Source organism: Mirounga leonina, unplaced genomic scaffold (assembly GCF_011800145.1).
Source record: "Mirounga leonina isolate KUSES-001 unplaced genomic scaffold, KU_Mleo_1.0 Mir_118, whole genome shotgun sequence".
In the NCBI taxonomy this organism is placed as follows: domain Eukaryota; kingdom Metazoa; phylum Chordata; class Mammalia; order Carnivora; family Phocidae; genus Mirounga; species Mirounga leonina.
In genome coordinates, this window is record NW_023270277.1 from 831,025 (window position 1) to 844,445 (window position 13,421).

Genomic DNA, 13,421 nt, shown 5'->3' on the forward strand with positions numbered 1-13,421 from the left:
CTCCCTAACTCAGACCCTGCCTCCCTGACTCAGACCCTGCCTCCCTGCCCCCAGGCCCTGCCTCCCTGTCCCAGGCCCTGCCTCCCTGTCCCAGGCCCTGCCCCCCTACCCCCAGGCCCTGCCTCTCTGTCCCCAGGCCCTATCTCCCTGCCCCCAGGCCCTGTCTCCCTGACTCAGGCCCTGCCTCCCTGCCCCCAGGCCCTGTCTCCCTGTCCCAGGCCCTGTCTCCCTGCCCCAGGCCCTGTCTCCCTGACCCCAGGCCCTGTCTCCCTGCCTTCAGGCCCTGTCTCCCTGACCCCAGGCCTTGCCTCCCTGCCCCCAGGCCCTGTCTCCCTGTCCCAGGCCCTGTCTCCCTGCCCCAGGCCCTGTCTCCCTGACCCCAGGCCCTGTCTCCCTGCCCCCAGGCCCTGCCTCCCTGCCCCCAGGCCCTGTCTCTCTGACTCAGACCCTGTCTCCCTGACCCCAGGCCCTGTCTCCCTGTCCCAGGCCCTGTCTCCCTGCCCCCAGGCTCTGTATCCCTGCCCCAGGCCCTGCCTCCCTGCCCCCAGGCCCTGTCTCTCTGACTCAGACCCTGTCTCCCTGCCCCCAGGCCCTGTCTCCCTGACTCAGACCCTGCCTCCCTGCCCCCAGGCCCTGTCTCCCTGCCCCAGGCCCTGCTTCCCTGCCCCCAGGCCCTGCATCCCTGCCCCAGCTGTGGGAGGGCGAGGCTCAGCGCCCCCCCTCTCCTGCTCTGGGAGGGGCAGGGAAGAGGAGGAGGCCGATGCTGTCCTCTTAGATCCTTCCTGGAGCAACGATGGGTACCGCTGCGGCAGCGATGCCCAGTGTTAGAAAGGCCAGAGCTAGCTCTGGTAGAAGGTGTCTGTGACGGAAGGCGCCTGCATTGTTCGTTCTGTCCCCATCCTGGAGTGAGGGCACCAGAGGCTGGAGAAAGCCCAGCTTCAGGACCACCAACCTTCCAGCACTTTCTGAGACAAGTGGGGACGTTATGTGTGCCTTGGCCAAAGGTTAGAAGGCCAAGGCACTCACGGGGCTGGCGGGTACGTGGACTACTTGGCCGCAGCCTCATTTGTCCCTGAGCGCCGCGCGGCCAGCTGAGGCTGCTGGGAATTGGCGGAATGCTCTGCTGCTGAGCTGACACCAGGTCTGGACGGCTCGGCCACGCTGCAGGCTGCCTGTCCTTCATGACACGCCGCCCCCTCCCACCCCGGCGACCACAGGGCTCAGGGTCCTCCCATCACTTGCAGACGCTGGCCTTCCAGAGAAGAGGAGCCACCCGAGGGACATCGGCCAGGACAGTGAGAATACACAGCAAACCTTAAAACTCATTTTTGACATCAGAGGTAAGCAGATGCCTGGTGGAGCACAGCACGTCGGATGTCAGAGAGCCCTGAAGGGTCCCTGGCGACCTGCATGGGGACAAAACGGCCAGTGGGGGGTGACCGGAGCAGGCATGCTCTGGGGCCCCTGGGAAGCCGGGTCTGGGAGCGTGGCGTCTGGCCCCGCGCCGGCCCCGTCCACAGGCGGGAGAGCTCTGCTGGTCAGACCTGGGGGAAAGCAGCGTTTCCCAGGGGTCACAAGTGTGTTTTGTCACCACCCTGCACAGAAAAGGGATTCTGAGTCCTCGGGATTGTTGGAGTGCGAGCAGGACTGATGAGGCTGCTCAGGCTGTCACCCTCGGGAGCAGAACCAGAGTCGGGGCAGGTGTTTTCACTGGATCTGGTGAAACCAGTCGTGGCTGAGGTGGGGGCGCGGGGTGTTTGTGTGGCCCTGGGGTCCTCTTGAGGCCAGCACCTCCGGCGGACCTCCGGCCGCAGGCTGATCACAGCCGGGCGTTTGGATAAATGCTACGGAAATCTGCCACCCGTTCCAGGCGAGCCTTTGGCCAGGTGAGCGTGCTGAGCCAGGGGCCAGAGCACAGCCTGGACGAGGCTGCTATGGGCGAGGAGGTGGGTGTGAAAGCGACCCCACGTAGAGAACGCCCACCCTTTGTGCTTCCTTCCCACTCACAGGCACCCATGGGGTTCCTTTTGGGCGTTCTGGTGGGGACACAGCCTGAGATGCCCCTCCCTGGAGATGGGGTGCCACCGCAGACAGAACCAGCCCGCGGCTGAGCTGCAACCACTACCTGGTGTCCTGAGGCCAGACCCGGACCCTACCAGCCACACTGTCGGCTGCCAGGAGGGTCTGCAGGGGTGGGGGGCATGCAGCCCCGCTTTCTCCCAGTATAGAAGTGCCTGGCCGTACCTGTGACCTGCAATGGCGGCCCAATCCCAGAGCCCACGTGGCACCGGGACCCCAGGCCGCTCTGGGAGAGGCGGCAGGGCGCGGGGGGCACAGCCTGGGACTCAGGGACAGGAGGCTCTGAGCTGCAGCAGCTTGGCCATCCGCCCCGGCTTAGCCAAGGGGGTCACCGTGTGCGTCAGATGGCAGTGATGACACTTACCTGGTTGACCGCTGTGAGCACAGTGGGGCTACGCACCACAGCCTCACAGTCAGGCATCCAGCAGATGCTCAGTAAAGGCTGTTCCCTCCCTCCCCCCTCCTGTCACTGGGCATCTGGGCCTGGGACCCGCATGAGCTCGCAGCCTTCCACCCGCCCCCGGGGCCACGCTGCCCTTCTCTGGGAGCTTCAGCTCTCTCCCTAGCACAGCGGCCGCAGGGCATTAGGGCCGCCTGTGTCCCGGGAAGGAAGCAGCTCATCTGCAGGCACAAGCGGCCCTCTTGGCAGCACTCCTTGCCGACCGCCTCTCACTAAAGCGTGCGCGGGCAGAAGCCGGGCGGCAGTGGCCACGGTGCGTCCGCGCGTTCTGCTGCCAAAAGCAGGGTGCGAGATGAAGGGGGGCGAGGAGCGAGAGGAAGGGGGAGCACGCGTCCCGGGGCCGGCGCCTGCGGCTAACATTTAGGGTTTCAAAAACTGTTACCTGAGTCCTCAGTTTAATCATGTCGGCCTCCATCTGCGAGTTGGACTCGTTGAGCTCCTTGATTTCCTCGTCTAGCTGTTTGATTTCCTCGTCATTTTCTATACCTGTGGGGGTGACAGGACTGCGTTAAAGCCATCGAACGTGAAGACGGAGTTAGAATTTTGACTTTTCTTTGTTCTTTTTGTATTCGGAACTGAATCTGCTGGACAAATATACTCTTGGGTTAAAAAAAACAGTGACAGTTCACGTGGCCGTCCAGCCCTCCCGCTGCCCTCCTCGCCATCATAGCACCTACCCTGCGGAGAGAATCAGCGGAGCACACGCGACCCCCCCGCACCGCGCGCCGGCCCAGAGCCGCTCTGTCCTGGGGTGGGTGACCTGCTTCAGCCCATCACCTGCCTCCTTGGTCTGTCCCCTGTCTGTCTGTCTCTTTCTCTGCCACCACTGGGGGATGTGCCAGGCTGTGCGCGGATGCACCCTCACCAGGCCCAGCCCCGCTGCCCACAGGTGGCCAAACCCCCTGACGCCTGGGGTGCTCAGGGCCACCTCCCGCCTGCGCTGCAAGGAAGCCTCGTGCTGGTGGAGGCAGGTTTCAGGGGCCTTCTGAAGGGCTCTCCGCACGGAGGACATTTAACTGATGTAAACAACTCCTCCTTTTGAATGCAGAAAACGCGCCTCCACCGACAAGGCTGGGGTGGTGGCAGCCTTGTGTGTGCCCTGGGGGCCACGCCGGGCGCCTGGGCTGCTTGCTGGCGGCAGGACACGCCAGGGAGGGAACAATCCGGACCCTCCGTCGTTCTGGCCATTGGGTCTCATGCGGCTGAATGTACTCGGGGAAGAAGAGCGGGACGCCTGCAGATGCCATCACCTTTGATAACCCGGGACACGGGTCACAGGGCACAGCAGGGGATGCTCATGCAAAGCCACGGGAAAGGCACGGAGCCCAGGCCTCGGAGGTCCCAGGGCAGACGCCCTTCTGTGGGTCTGCAGACAGAAGGGGTGCGGCCACCTGGGAGGGAAGGCCCGAGACACGGAGGGACACTGCAGAGGCCCGGTGAGCAGGTCCTTCGTCCCGAATCTCTTCCCACAGACCCGCCTGGGGATGCGTGGATCCTGAGCCTGCCGAGGTCCATCCCCCCCACAGGGACCGGCTGGGGCTCGCCTGACCCCAAGCCTGGGTCTTGCAGCCCTGGCCCCACCGCAGAGGCCCTGGGTGCGCGTCCCCGGCCTTTGTGTCCCCGGGTCCAGAGCAACTCTGGTCGCCATCAGATGCATCTCCGGAAGCAGTTCACGGCTCCCAGGAAAGCCTTCCAGCGATGGGGTGTACCCTTTCTCAGGGGCGGGCTGTTACATTTTCCCCCTTTCCACATGAGACCAGACTCTGTGGCAACTTTCACAATTAGGAGTTGGGCTGAGTGAGTTCCTGCATGTAATACTTTGCACTCTGGAGACTCGTCCCGGGAGGTGGCCACCGTAATTATTGGACCGCCCGAGGCCTAAGCATCCTGATTTGTAAGCCCTTTATCCCCTAACCGGGGCTCACCACGCGTTCCTTTAAGTTGCAACCAGCCCAAGCTCGAGGACGTCTCCGGTGTGCACGGGGCCATGGCAGTCTCCACGCGACGGCCCCTCCGTGCCTGGGGCTGTGCTGTGTTCCGAGGGAATTTCTGCTCGGATTTCTGAGTGGGTCCTTCATGTCGTATTTCTTCAGTGTTTCAGGTGTGAACAATCTTAGAACTTCTCTCTTCGCAGCCGTGCGTGATAGTTCCCGCGGAACAGAGAACTGCATGCGCGCGAGGGGCCGTCTCGGGTTCTGGAAGCACGGCAGACTTCCTGCTCTCTCCCACCCCCGAGGCTGGGGTCTCTCCAGTGTCACACTACTTTGAAAGACACCGTTATTCCCTCAGAAGCTCTCTTCTCCGGGCCCCTGCAGTGGGGGACTGTCTCTCCCCAGGGTCTCTCCCAGGGCCGTGTGTGAATGCACTGCCCAGAGCAAAAGCAATCATCAAACAAAAGGACAGGTTTCTTATATCCGTTAGATAAGAATTCTAATTTTTTATGTATGTATCGTGGCTTAAAGTGTCAAAGAGTAGACCTGTTGCGTTTTGAGAAGGTAACCACCGTGGTGGACCCGCACCGGACGGCTGGTGCAGCTCCTTTCCGGGACCGTCATTGGATCGGGACATTGATTTTGGTTACTTCCTGATAGCGCGGGTGATAAATGTTCTGTGCTCATGCCTGTTCCCAACATCAAGATAGCTTGTTTCCACTGAGAATGTACGAATGGAATTATGAACGAAACAACTCGTTTCGGGATAGGCCGTTTGGAGATCACCACGTAATCATAAAGCCCAGAGAACTGTGGGAGAAATAGTGGGCCTAAGGATTGCAATGAAATCATCTTAATTGCCTTGTTAGACATGCTCTATCCATGGTAGCTGATATGAAGTGAAGCATACAGAACAGCCCGAAATGTCAACATGTCCTGGGCCTGTATTCTGGCAAATGCAAGCTTAGAAGTTGGATAAAGGTCTGAGAAGAGCACGTGGTCTCCCCAGAATATGGCTGAAATCTTGGAGGTCCATTCTACTGATCTGAATTTTTACAAAAGAGCATCCAAAAAGACTACTTTCTATTTAACTTTCATGGGCACCAACACGTAAGCAGAGGCAGAGATCACACAACTTGGGATAGATATTTCCTGAAGGCTGGATGTATTTCTGAACCGCCCTGGTGCAGGGTTTGAGAAGTCGGGGGGTTACAGCCTGGGATCTGAAACATGATGGACCTGGGATCTAAATCCATGTCCTTCCACTTAAGAGTTTTGTGATGAGTAATTTTCTTAGTCCTTCTAAACCTCCAAATCCTCCACTGCAGAGTGTCCCTCCCTGACACAGTGGTAGGAAGAGATAACTAAATCTACATAAGACACCTGACTCAGTGGGACTTGCCAAGCGGCGGCTAGAGAAGACCGTTGAACATCAGGAGTTGCCTCAGAAGCCAGAGGCCCCTGAGCATCCGTGGTCTCCGTGCTTACCTGCCCGAAAAGTGGCATGGGCTGGTTTTGTCCTGCTAACTCAGTGCTGCGAGCTGACAAATCATTAAAGGGAAGAGAAAGAGCAAAAATATGGTATGTGGTCTAGCGCAGTGGGCCTCATTTTTTGTTGAATTAAAGAATTAAAAAAAAATTTCTTTTTATAAGTCTTAAAGTTGTCCTCTAAATTTCTTATTCTAAATTTTAATAGTTTCATATATATGAAACTATTAAAAGGGTCGCCTGCAGCCTCCTTGTGCAACAGCAGTCACAGCCCTTTCATATATATGAAACTATTAAAATTTAGAATTATATATATTTAGAATTATATATAGAATTACATATATATATATATATAAATGCAAAATTGTATGCTGCAGAGCGCCTTAAATATATGTCCATCAAAACCTGGACCAAGATGTTCGGTTCGTAAGATTTACGGGAGATGTCCACTACATAAACCAACCGGCTGATCACGCGTCATCACCAAACCAGTCTGCAGTTCAGATCAACTTCCTGAGGAGGTCATTTTAAGTCCAGTGAAACTGCAGCAAGGGTCGCTTGGTGGCCTTCCCATCTCTGATTTCCCCTCTGGGAGTGCTGAACGATGGACCCGTGAGCATCAGCAGTTCTGCCTCCAGGAAACAGGAGCAGGGTGCCCGCCGTGTCTCCCCATGAGGCGCTCGCGCCCGGCCCTCCGGCACTCCGGGCTGCACCCCCAGAGCCCAGCCGTCCGGGCGCCCTCTTGGGTGCCAGCAAGCACTTCGGCCCAACTCTGAGCAGCCTTTCTCTCATGAAGGTGGGGCAAGCAGCACGCCGGGAGGGGCAGGGAGAACGGACGGACCCTCAGTCCCCTGGGTTCAGGAGACCGTCAGGAGGAATTTGAGTGTCTGGAAACGAATTTCCTTAAAGCCGCGAATGTGCGCCTGCCCCTAGGACACCCTGAGGGCCCCAGGGCTCCGCACGAGGCCCACTCCTGGAGAGGGGAGAGCACTGGACCTGGGAGCGCAGACCGGGGTGCAGCGGGGACGGAGACTCCACCCCGGGAAGCCAGGGCCCTTGGCCTGCTTGTTGATGCTTGTGTCTCAGGGCGACACCCACAGGCCCCGCGGGGCCCTCCCCTCGAGGGCGGCTAGGCTGAGCTAAACGTTTGTAACTACCTGCCGCAGGTGAGGCCGCTCGCCGCGCAGGGGCCCGACAGAGGGTCGCTGCAGCCTCCTTGTGCAACAGAAGTCACAGCCCTTCCCTCGGCTTCCTGTCTTCCGTGATAATAGAGGAAAGAAAAAGGAGGGCTTATCTCATTTCCTTCTGGGCAAAACCCAACAAAAACCCACCACAGAGCCAGGGACAGCCCCACTGCCGTGGCAATGCAGGCGGGCGGGCAGGGACGGCAGGCGGCCTCGGTAACGTCTCCCCACACCGGTTGCTCTGGGAGCTCATTCAGTGGGAGAGAAATCACAGTGACCTTGTGCGGGAACAGGTGAGAGCAGACTCCTCTCCAAGCTTGAAGAATGAGATCGAGGAGGAGGAGGGAGGGCAGGGTGGACCAGGGACTTCAGGGCTTCAAGGCCACTTAGAACAGTGCCTTTCCAAGCAGGTGCACACTCGAGGGAAGGCCCTGGGAGCCCAGAGCAGGGGCTGCCCAACCACGCCACGGTGGTCTCCTTGAGGTCTTGGCGCTCCGTGCAGGCCAGGGTGTGGAGGGAGGGAAGCTTCCGGACACGTGTGTTAGGAATGTGTAAGAGCAACACGTAAGATTCTACACTCCAGATACTCAAGGAGAGAGGGATGGAGCTAGGGAGCACCAAAGCCAGATCTTTTGATTCTGAAGGATGGGCAAAGAGTTGCTGAGGAAGGCGGGGTGCTCACGCCCTGTCCCCCGAGGAGCAGCAACGCGCTGCCCCTGAGGTAGCCACACGGGGCGCGGGCGATGCCTGACTGTCCACGTCCTGCGCCACAGCCGTGGCACGGAACGAAGCGGCCCCCGGGCGTAGTGAGAATGACCCTGGTCTGCACAGACGAGACACGACAGGCTGCAGCCCGGCCCCGGGCTCGTGGAGACCCGCCTGGACCGGCTTCCACGGCTCGTGCTCTGGGCACGGAGCGTCCTCGTGGCACGCACGCGCTCACCAGAAGCCGCCGCAGAGAGCCAGGCTCCTGCCCCGACCCCGGGATCAGGCCTCCCGTGTCCAGGCGCAGACCCGGGCGCCGTGTGCAGGTCCCCGCGGGACGGAGCCATCCTGCCGCCTCCTGGGAGGTGGCCCAGACCGCCGCGCGTGCTCCCGTCCCTGAGAGAGCGCTGGTTCTGCGGGCAGCCACGCCCGGCGTGGCCAGAGGACTCTGGGTTCCGCTGCCCCTCGGAAGAGACATGGCCCTTTGTGGTCCTGAGACGCACACCCCGCGACTTCCCGCCGACGGAACGGCCCCTCGTTGGGGTTTGCGGATCCGCTCGTGTTTCCTTTCCTTTCCTGCTCTGCGCTGGCCGCCCAGCTCACGGCTGCCTCCTTCGCTGACGAGTCAGAAGCTGACAAAGCAGACCCACTGGCCCATGGAGCCTTGCTTGGGCACAGGGTTGTCTGGGGGGACAGGCCACGCGGGGCGTTTTGGAAAGAGTGTCGGGCCGGTTTCTTCCGGGGCAATGAGCGCTGCCCTGAGACGCCCAAGACGAGCGACGTGGTGGGCCTGGCGCCTCGGGGAGGCTGCCCCACACGGGGCCTCAGGTTCGGGCGACCGTGCGGGTCCCAGAACGTGTGGGAGGTGGCGCTCGGTCTAACCACGCTCCCTGCCTCCGGCAGCCAGCACCAGTCCAGCAGAAGCCGGAGGCTGGAGCCCACGCCAGCAAGACGCAAACACCATGACCCTCGCCATCTTCCGGCCCATGGTCAGCCACACATTAAGGACTGTGTAGTGCAAGCCACGCACAGAGGCCCTGAGCTGTGGTCAGGGCCTGTCATGAACGGGCAGGTGACCGGTGGAGGCCGCGGGGCCCTGGCGCCCTGGCCTTCCCGCGAGGGGAGGCAGCCTCACGCAGAGCCTCAGCACAGGAGGCCAGGGTCCACGGGGCCAGAGCCGTGGCACGCAGCTCCTGGGATGGGTCCAGGGACTTCGCCCAGGCGTGACCCACGTCCTGCAGCGCTTGACGCCCTGAGGAGCCCACAGTGAGGGCAGTGCCTGCCCCAGCGTCACGGTCGGCCCGGCTCCGCGTCAGCCGCCTGCTCACAAGGTCCTCCTGCCCCCCAAGGCCACAGTTTGCTGAGTGGCTGCAGATGACGCTCCGTTCCGTAGCCCCTGGAGTGACGTCCTCTGGAGTCTCCGCCAACCCCGAGTTAGCTGCCACCCCTGGGCGCCTCTGCTCATTTTCATCGGCCCGTCAGTGTGTACGCTTGTGTTGCATGTATTTCTGCTGGAAAACACCTTCCTGCATGCACAGCGTTGCTTCATGAACTCTGACCTCACGGCCAGCAGCGCATGACTTGGCGTGGACGGGCTCACCTAACACACCCGTGTCCCCTTGGGTGCCTTGCAGCCCTGGTGCAAGGAGCACTCGCCTGTGCCACGCGTGGGGGCCTTTCATGCAGAAGTCACCAACAAAAGCTCCCCAAATTTGGAAAAGGTCCCATTTAGGAGACTAGGAAAGGACCCTGTTACAGGATGAGCGTGGTCTCGTCTCCTCAGCCAGCAGACACTTCTCCCGCCCTGCCACATCCCCAGGGACCACGAAAACACCACGAGTACTGACTTTGGGGTCCCAGAGGGGCTCTGCCGCAGGGGGGGTTTACAAGGATGAAGCTGGGCCCCTGGCCCTCCCGGGGGGCCCCTGCACTCTGTGCCCAGGGGCGCCCACAGGCACGTGGAGGGAGATGGTGCTTGTGCATGGTCAGGCCCGTCCACTGGGAGGCTGAGCATGGAGGGGACAGGAGTGCTGTCCTGGACTCGGCCCCTGCAGGAGGGCCTGGGGGCAAAGGCACAATGGGGGGCTGCCGGGGTTCTGGGGAGCAAATCACTGGGACTGTCAGGGGTCCCAGCAAGCGGTGAGTTTGGGGATGCCCCTCCTCCAGCGAGTGGACTAGCTTCCTAGACGTGGACGGAATAATCCCGCCCCGGCTCTCGAAGCAGAAAGGCTGCCACCGTCTGGGGCTCCGTCTGGGCGGGACAGGCCGGGGCTGGGGCCGCGGCGGCCGCCCCAGGGAGGGGTGCTCACCATTGCTGGCCCGTTGTCGGATGGTCAGCATCTGCTCTCCAGACAGCTTCGCCTTCTTCATGGCTGACGTGGCTCGTGGGCACCCCGACAAGCTGGGGGGACAAGACACAAGGGAGCATGAGTTATGGGTCTCTGAAGAAGAGCCCCCAGCCCTGCAGCGAGAAGAGTCAGGAGCCCGGCACGTCACCGAGGCATTTTATCAGACTGGTTGCCGGCAAAGGGCTTTGTGGCAAAGGGAAATGAGCCCGAGCGGCGGACGCCGTGTGGCCCACTCCCTGCACATGAGGGAGGCTGCGTCTGCCTGTGGATCAGGGGCAGTTCCAGGCTGACACACGGCCGGTCGGGGCCTCAGCGGAAGTCACGGTGGCCGGGCTCCGGCCAGAGCAGACACGCCCTTCACCGCATGCCTCCTGGGGCCGCTTGGGGTTCTCTATGGAGCGATTATCTGGAAACTTCCTTACTGTGGAAAGTGTCAAACTTACACAAGGCCTGAATTAAGATTTGCTTTTAAACATTCAGATGTAGAAAGATCGAATAATGAGCTCAGCCTAGGTTCAACCGTTCTGTCTCACGGCACATCCGTCTCCCCCTGCCCTGTCCTGCCTCCAGTAGATTATTGGGGGGGGGGGGGTGGCAGCAGGTGTAAAAACAGAACCTCAATATCATGACCTCACTTGAAGGTTTAAAACCTGTTTGCCGCTGACATCAAATGTGCGGCCTCTTTGCAAACTTCCCCGCCGCCCCTGACGTTGCTAACGCTGGTCGTCTCTGGGAGCCCACGCTCTGCACCTGAAATGGGTCCATGCGCCTGACCACTGTCTTCTCAGGACGGCTCCCGTCCCTCCTTCCCTTTCGTGCTGTGTATGCATGGAGGACGATTCTGCGTCCCGAGCACCTTCTGTGGCCCCGAGCCTGGGCTGCATCACACCTGCCCCTGGGGGGCTCACCCCTCACACTTCCCCGGCCACCATGTGAGGGCACCCCGGGGGCCCCCGGCCCTCGTGACATGAAAACTGTACATTTGCACACGGCTGTATATCCAGTATTACATGTATATTTACATCACACATGCGTTTCATCCGTAATTCGGTGCCAGATGGCCCCTGTTCACAGCCTGTTGGGGGCTGATCTATACCTGTATCCATCCAACACCCAACGGCAGTGTGGTTTATGTGGTTATTAGCAATAACTAGTATTGTCCACGTTAATGTAAGGATGCTTTCCAAGTATCCTCACACAGATTCTCTCACAGTTCGCACCGATGTCTACGTTGTCTTTGATAAGCCATCGGTGAGGGGTCTGTGCTTGGTGGCTGCACCGGAGGATCCGGGAGATGCTGAGTCATCTCTGCCCCTGTCGCTCGTCCCGGGACCATGCTGCTGTGAACCATTTGCTGGTGGTGTTTCTAGATTGACAGGCGTGAGTCCCCAGGGACCCTGAGGTCCCTCTCCTCCTCCGCCCACCTCCAGCGTCTTCTCAGGACCCTGCGCCCGATGTCCGCAGGTGCAGTTTGTTGGTGTTTGTGTCTGCCCCCCGGCCCCGCTGTTACAAGGCAGTCCCGGCCCGTCTCCAGTCCCTGGCTCTCGGGAGGGTGCCCGGTGGACGCGGCCAGTTTGCATCCTGGTTGTCTTTCCCTATCTGTGCTCATCGGGGCTGTTTCTCAGAGGCCGTCTCCTTGCCAGCCTGGTCCAGAGGCTCCCATACACTCGGCATCTCCCCGCCCGATCGTCCTGTCCTGAGAACTTAGTGATGACAGTGGGTGGGCGCACAGCAGAGAAGGGGAGGGATCGGTGAAGTGCAGCCAGCAGAGCAGACGCGCTCAGGTCCTCCCGTGGGTTCCTGCAGTGCTGGTCCCAGACCTGAGCACCGTTTAAACACGGACTCCCAGAGCACACTGACGTGCAGAACCCGCTTTGATCTTCCCTCACTTCTCTCAGTTTGCAGGTGACGAAAGAGCCAGCTAGGGATGCAGACGATGGTGTCATTGCAGGAGGCGTCCCCCGAAGCTGGGACACTGAATCGGGGCAGAGACGGGCCCACGGAGCGACGTGCTTCGTTCAAGCACAGGGACTGCACGGTCCACCTGGGTCCAACGTGGAAGCGTCCGCTGGCCCTGACCTGCGTGCAGGGCGGGTCTGTGTGCATCCAGTGGCAGCTCGCGCTGACCTCGAGTCCTGGTGTGCTGGCTCCTGGGGCCCCGGATGGCTGGAGGACTCAGGGAAATGTCCCACGTCTGTCCCCTTCGAGGAGTGGACCCCGAGCACTCAGTCTGGTTCCCTCGGAGACCCAGCGGCCATTATGGAAACTCCTCTAATTAAAACTGCATTGCTCCGAGTCGGGGTTTGGAAAGTCTCAGAATCTTAGTTCTGGTCCCTCTGGGCACCAAATAGCTAACTGGTGGCCCCCGCAGCTTGCAGCCCCGAGGCGTCCAGCTGCAGCAGCAGCCCAGCACGGCCAGGGTGGGCTCCAGGCAGGCGCTTCAGAGGGAGAGAGGGAGGCAGACACTTGATCGGGACGCCGGCCCCACAGGGACCTCCTTCAGGAGAATCCGTCAGCTGAAAAGAGCTTTGTACGTGGACGTGTCCGGGAGGCGTGGTTACAGAGACGTAGAGGCGGGGAGCCTCGTCCATTCAAGGGACACGGGCTGGCTTGCGAGCAAACCGGCACGTGCGGTCCGGAGGCTGTTCGCCGCCCGGGGAGCGGCTGGGCAGGGCCTTCAGAGACGCAGGACTCGGACGAGTCGCGCAAGGTGGTGCTGGTGGCTCAGCACCTCGCCTGGAGGGACACTCCCGCGGCAAACAGAATATTTCAAGCCGAGTTTCACCACCTCAACGCCGTATTTTGCTTTTTACGGCCTCACCTTGCTATCACGGCCCTCTTACGATGTAACATCCCACTCGCGAGAGAGGAGACCAGTCGGTGCCGCTGGGCCCGCAGCACAGACCCCAGCTAACACTCTGGGTTACAGCCGCACCGGCTTCTGCCAGCCGGCTCATGAGGACCAGGCTTGGCGTGGGTGGCCGGACACTGATGCCACGGTGTGGAACGCCTCCACGGGGCTTGCTTCCTGGCACTCCAGGGTCTTAAGACGCCCAGCCCAGAACGTGTGGGGACAGGGCAGACGCCGGTACACTGCCCGTGGTGAAGGCTGGCCGCCCTAGCCAGAGGGTCACCCGGCCCGTGGCCGGAGGGTCATCAGGAGGGAGGGTCACCTGGCAGGAGGGTCATCAGGAGGGAGGGTCACCCGGCGGGAGGGTCATCAGGA

The 13,421-nt window shown here is 60.8% G+C and overlaps 1 protein-coding gene and 1 long non-coding RNA gene across 5 annotated transcripts in view; one reads left to right on the forward strand and one right to left on the reverse strand.

The window, feature by feature from the left end:
- The window catches only part of LOC118007339 (myelin transcription factor 1-like protein), a 138,663-nt gene that overhangs the window by 3,756 nt on the left and 121,486 nt on the right, over positions 1-13,421 (reverse strand). For 3 of the 4 annotated variants that reach the window (XM_035000368.1, XM_035000367.1, XM_035000366.1), the window contains exons 17-18: positions 10,157-10,248; positions 2,922-3,025 (exon numbers count right to left, since the gene is read on the reverse strand). In XM_035000368.1, the coding sequence (XP_034856259.1) occupies positions 2,922-3,025; positions 10,157-10,248 (196 nt within the window). Of the gene's footprint in view, positions 1-2,915; positions 3,026-10,156; positions 10,249-13,421 lie in introns of all 4 variants that reach the window. The other variant, XM_035000369.1, reaches the window with a different exon arrangement.
- On the forward strand, positions 674-12,223 carry LOC118007340. The gene is made up of 3 exons (XR_004678383.1): positions 674-1,004; positions 1,245-1,340; positions 12,101-12,223. It is a non-coding gene; the product is annotated as an uncharacterized LOC118007340 (long non-coding RNA).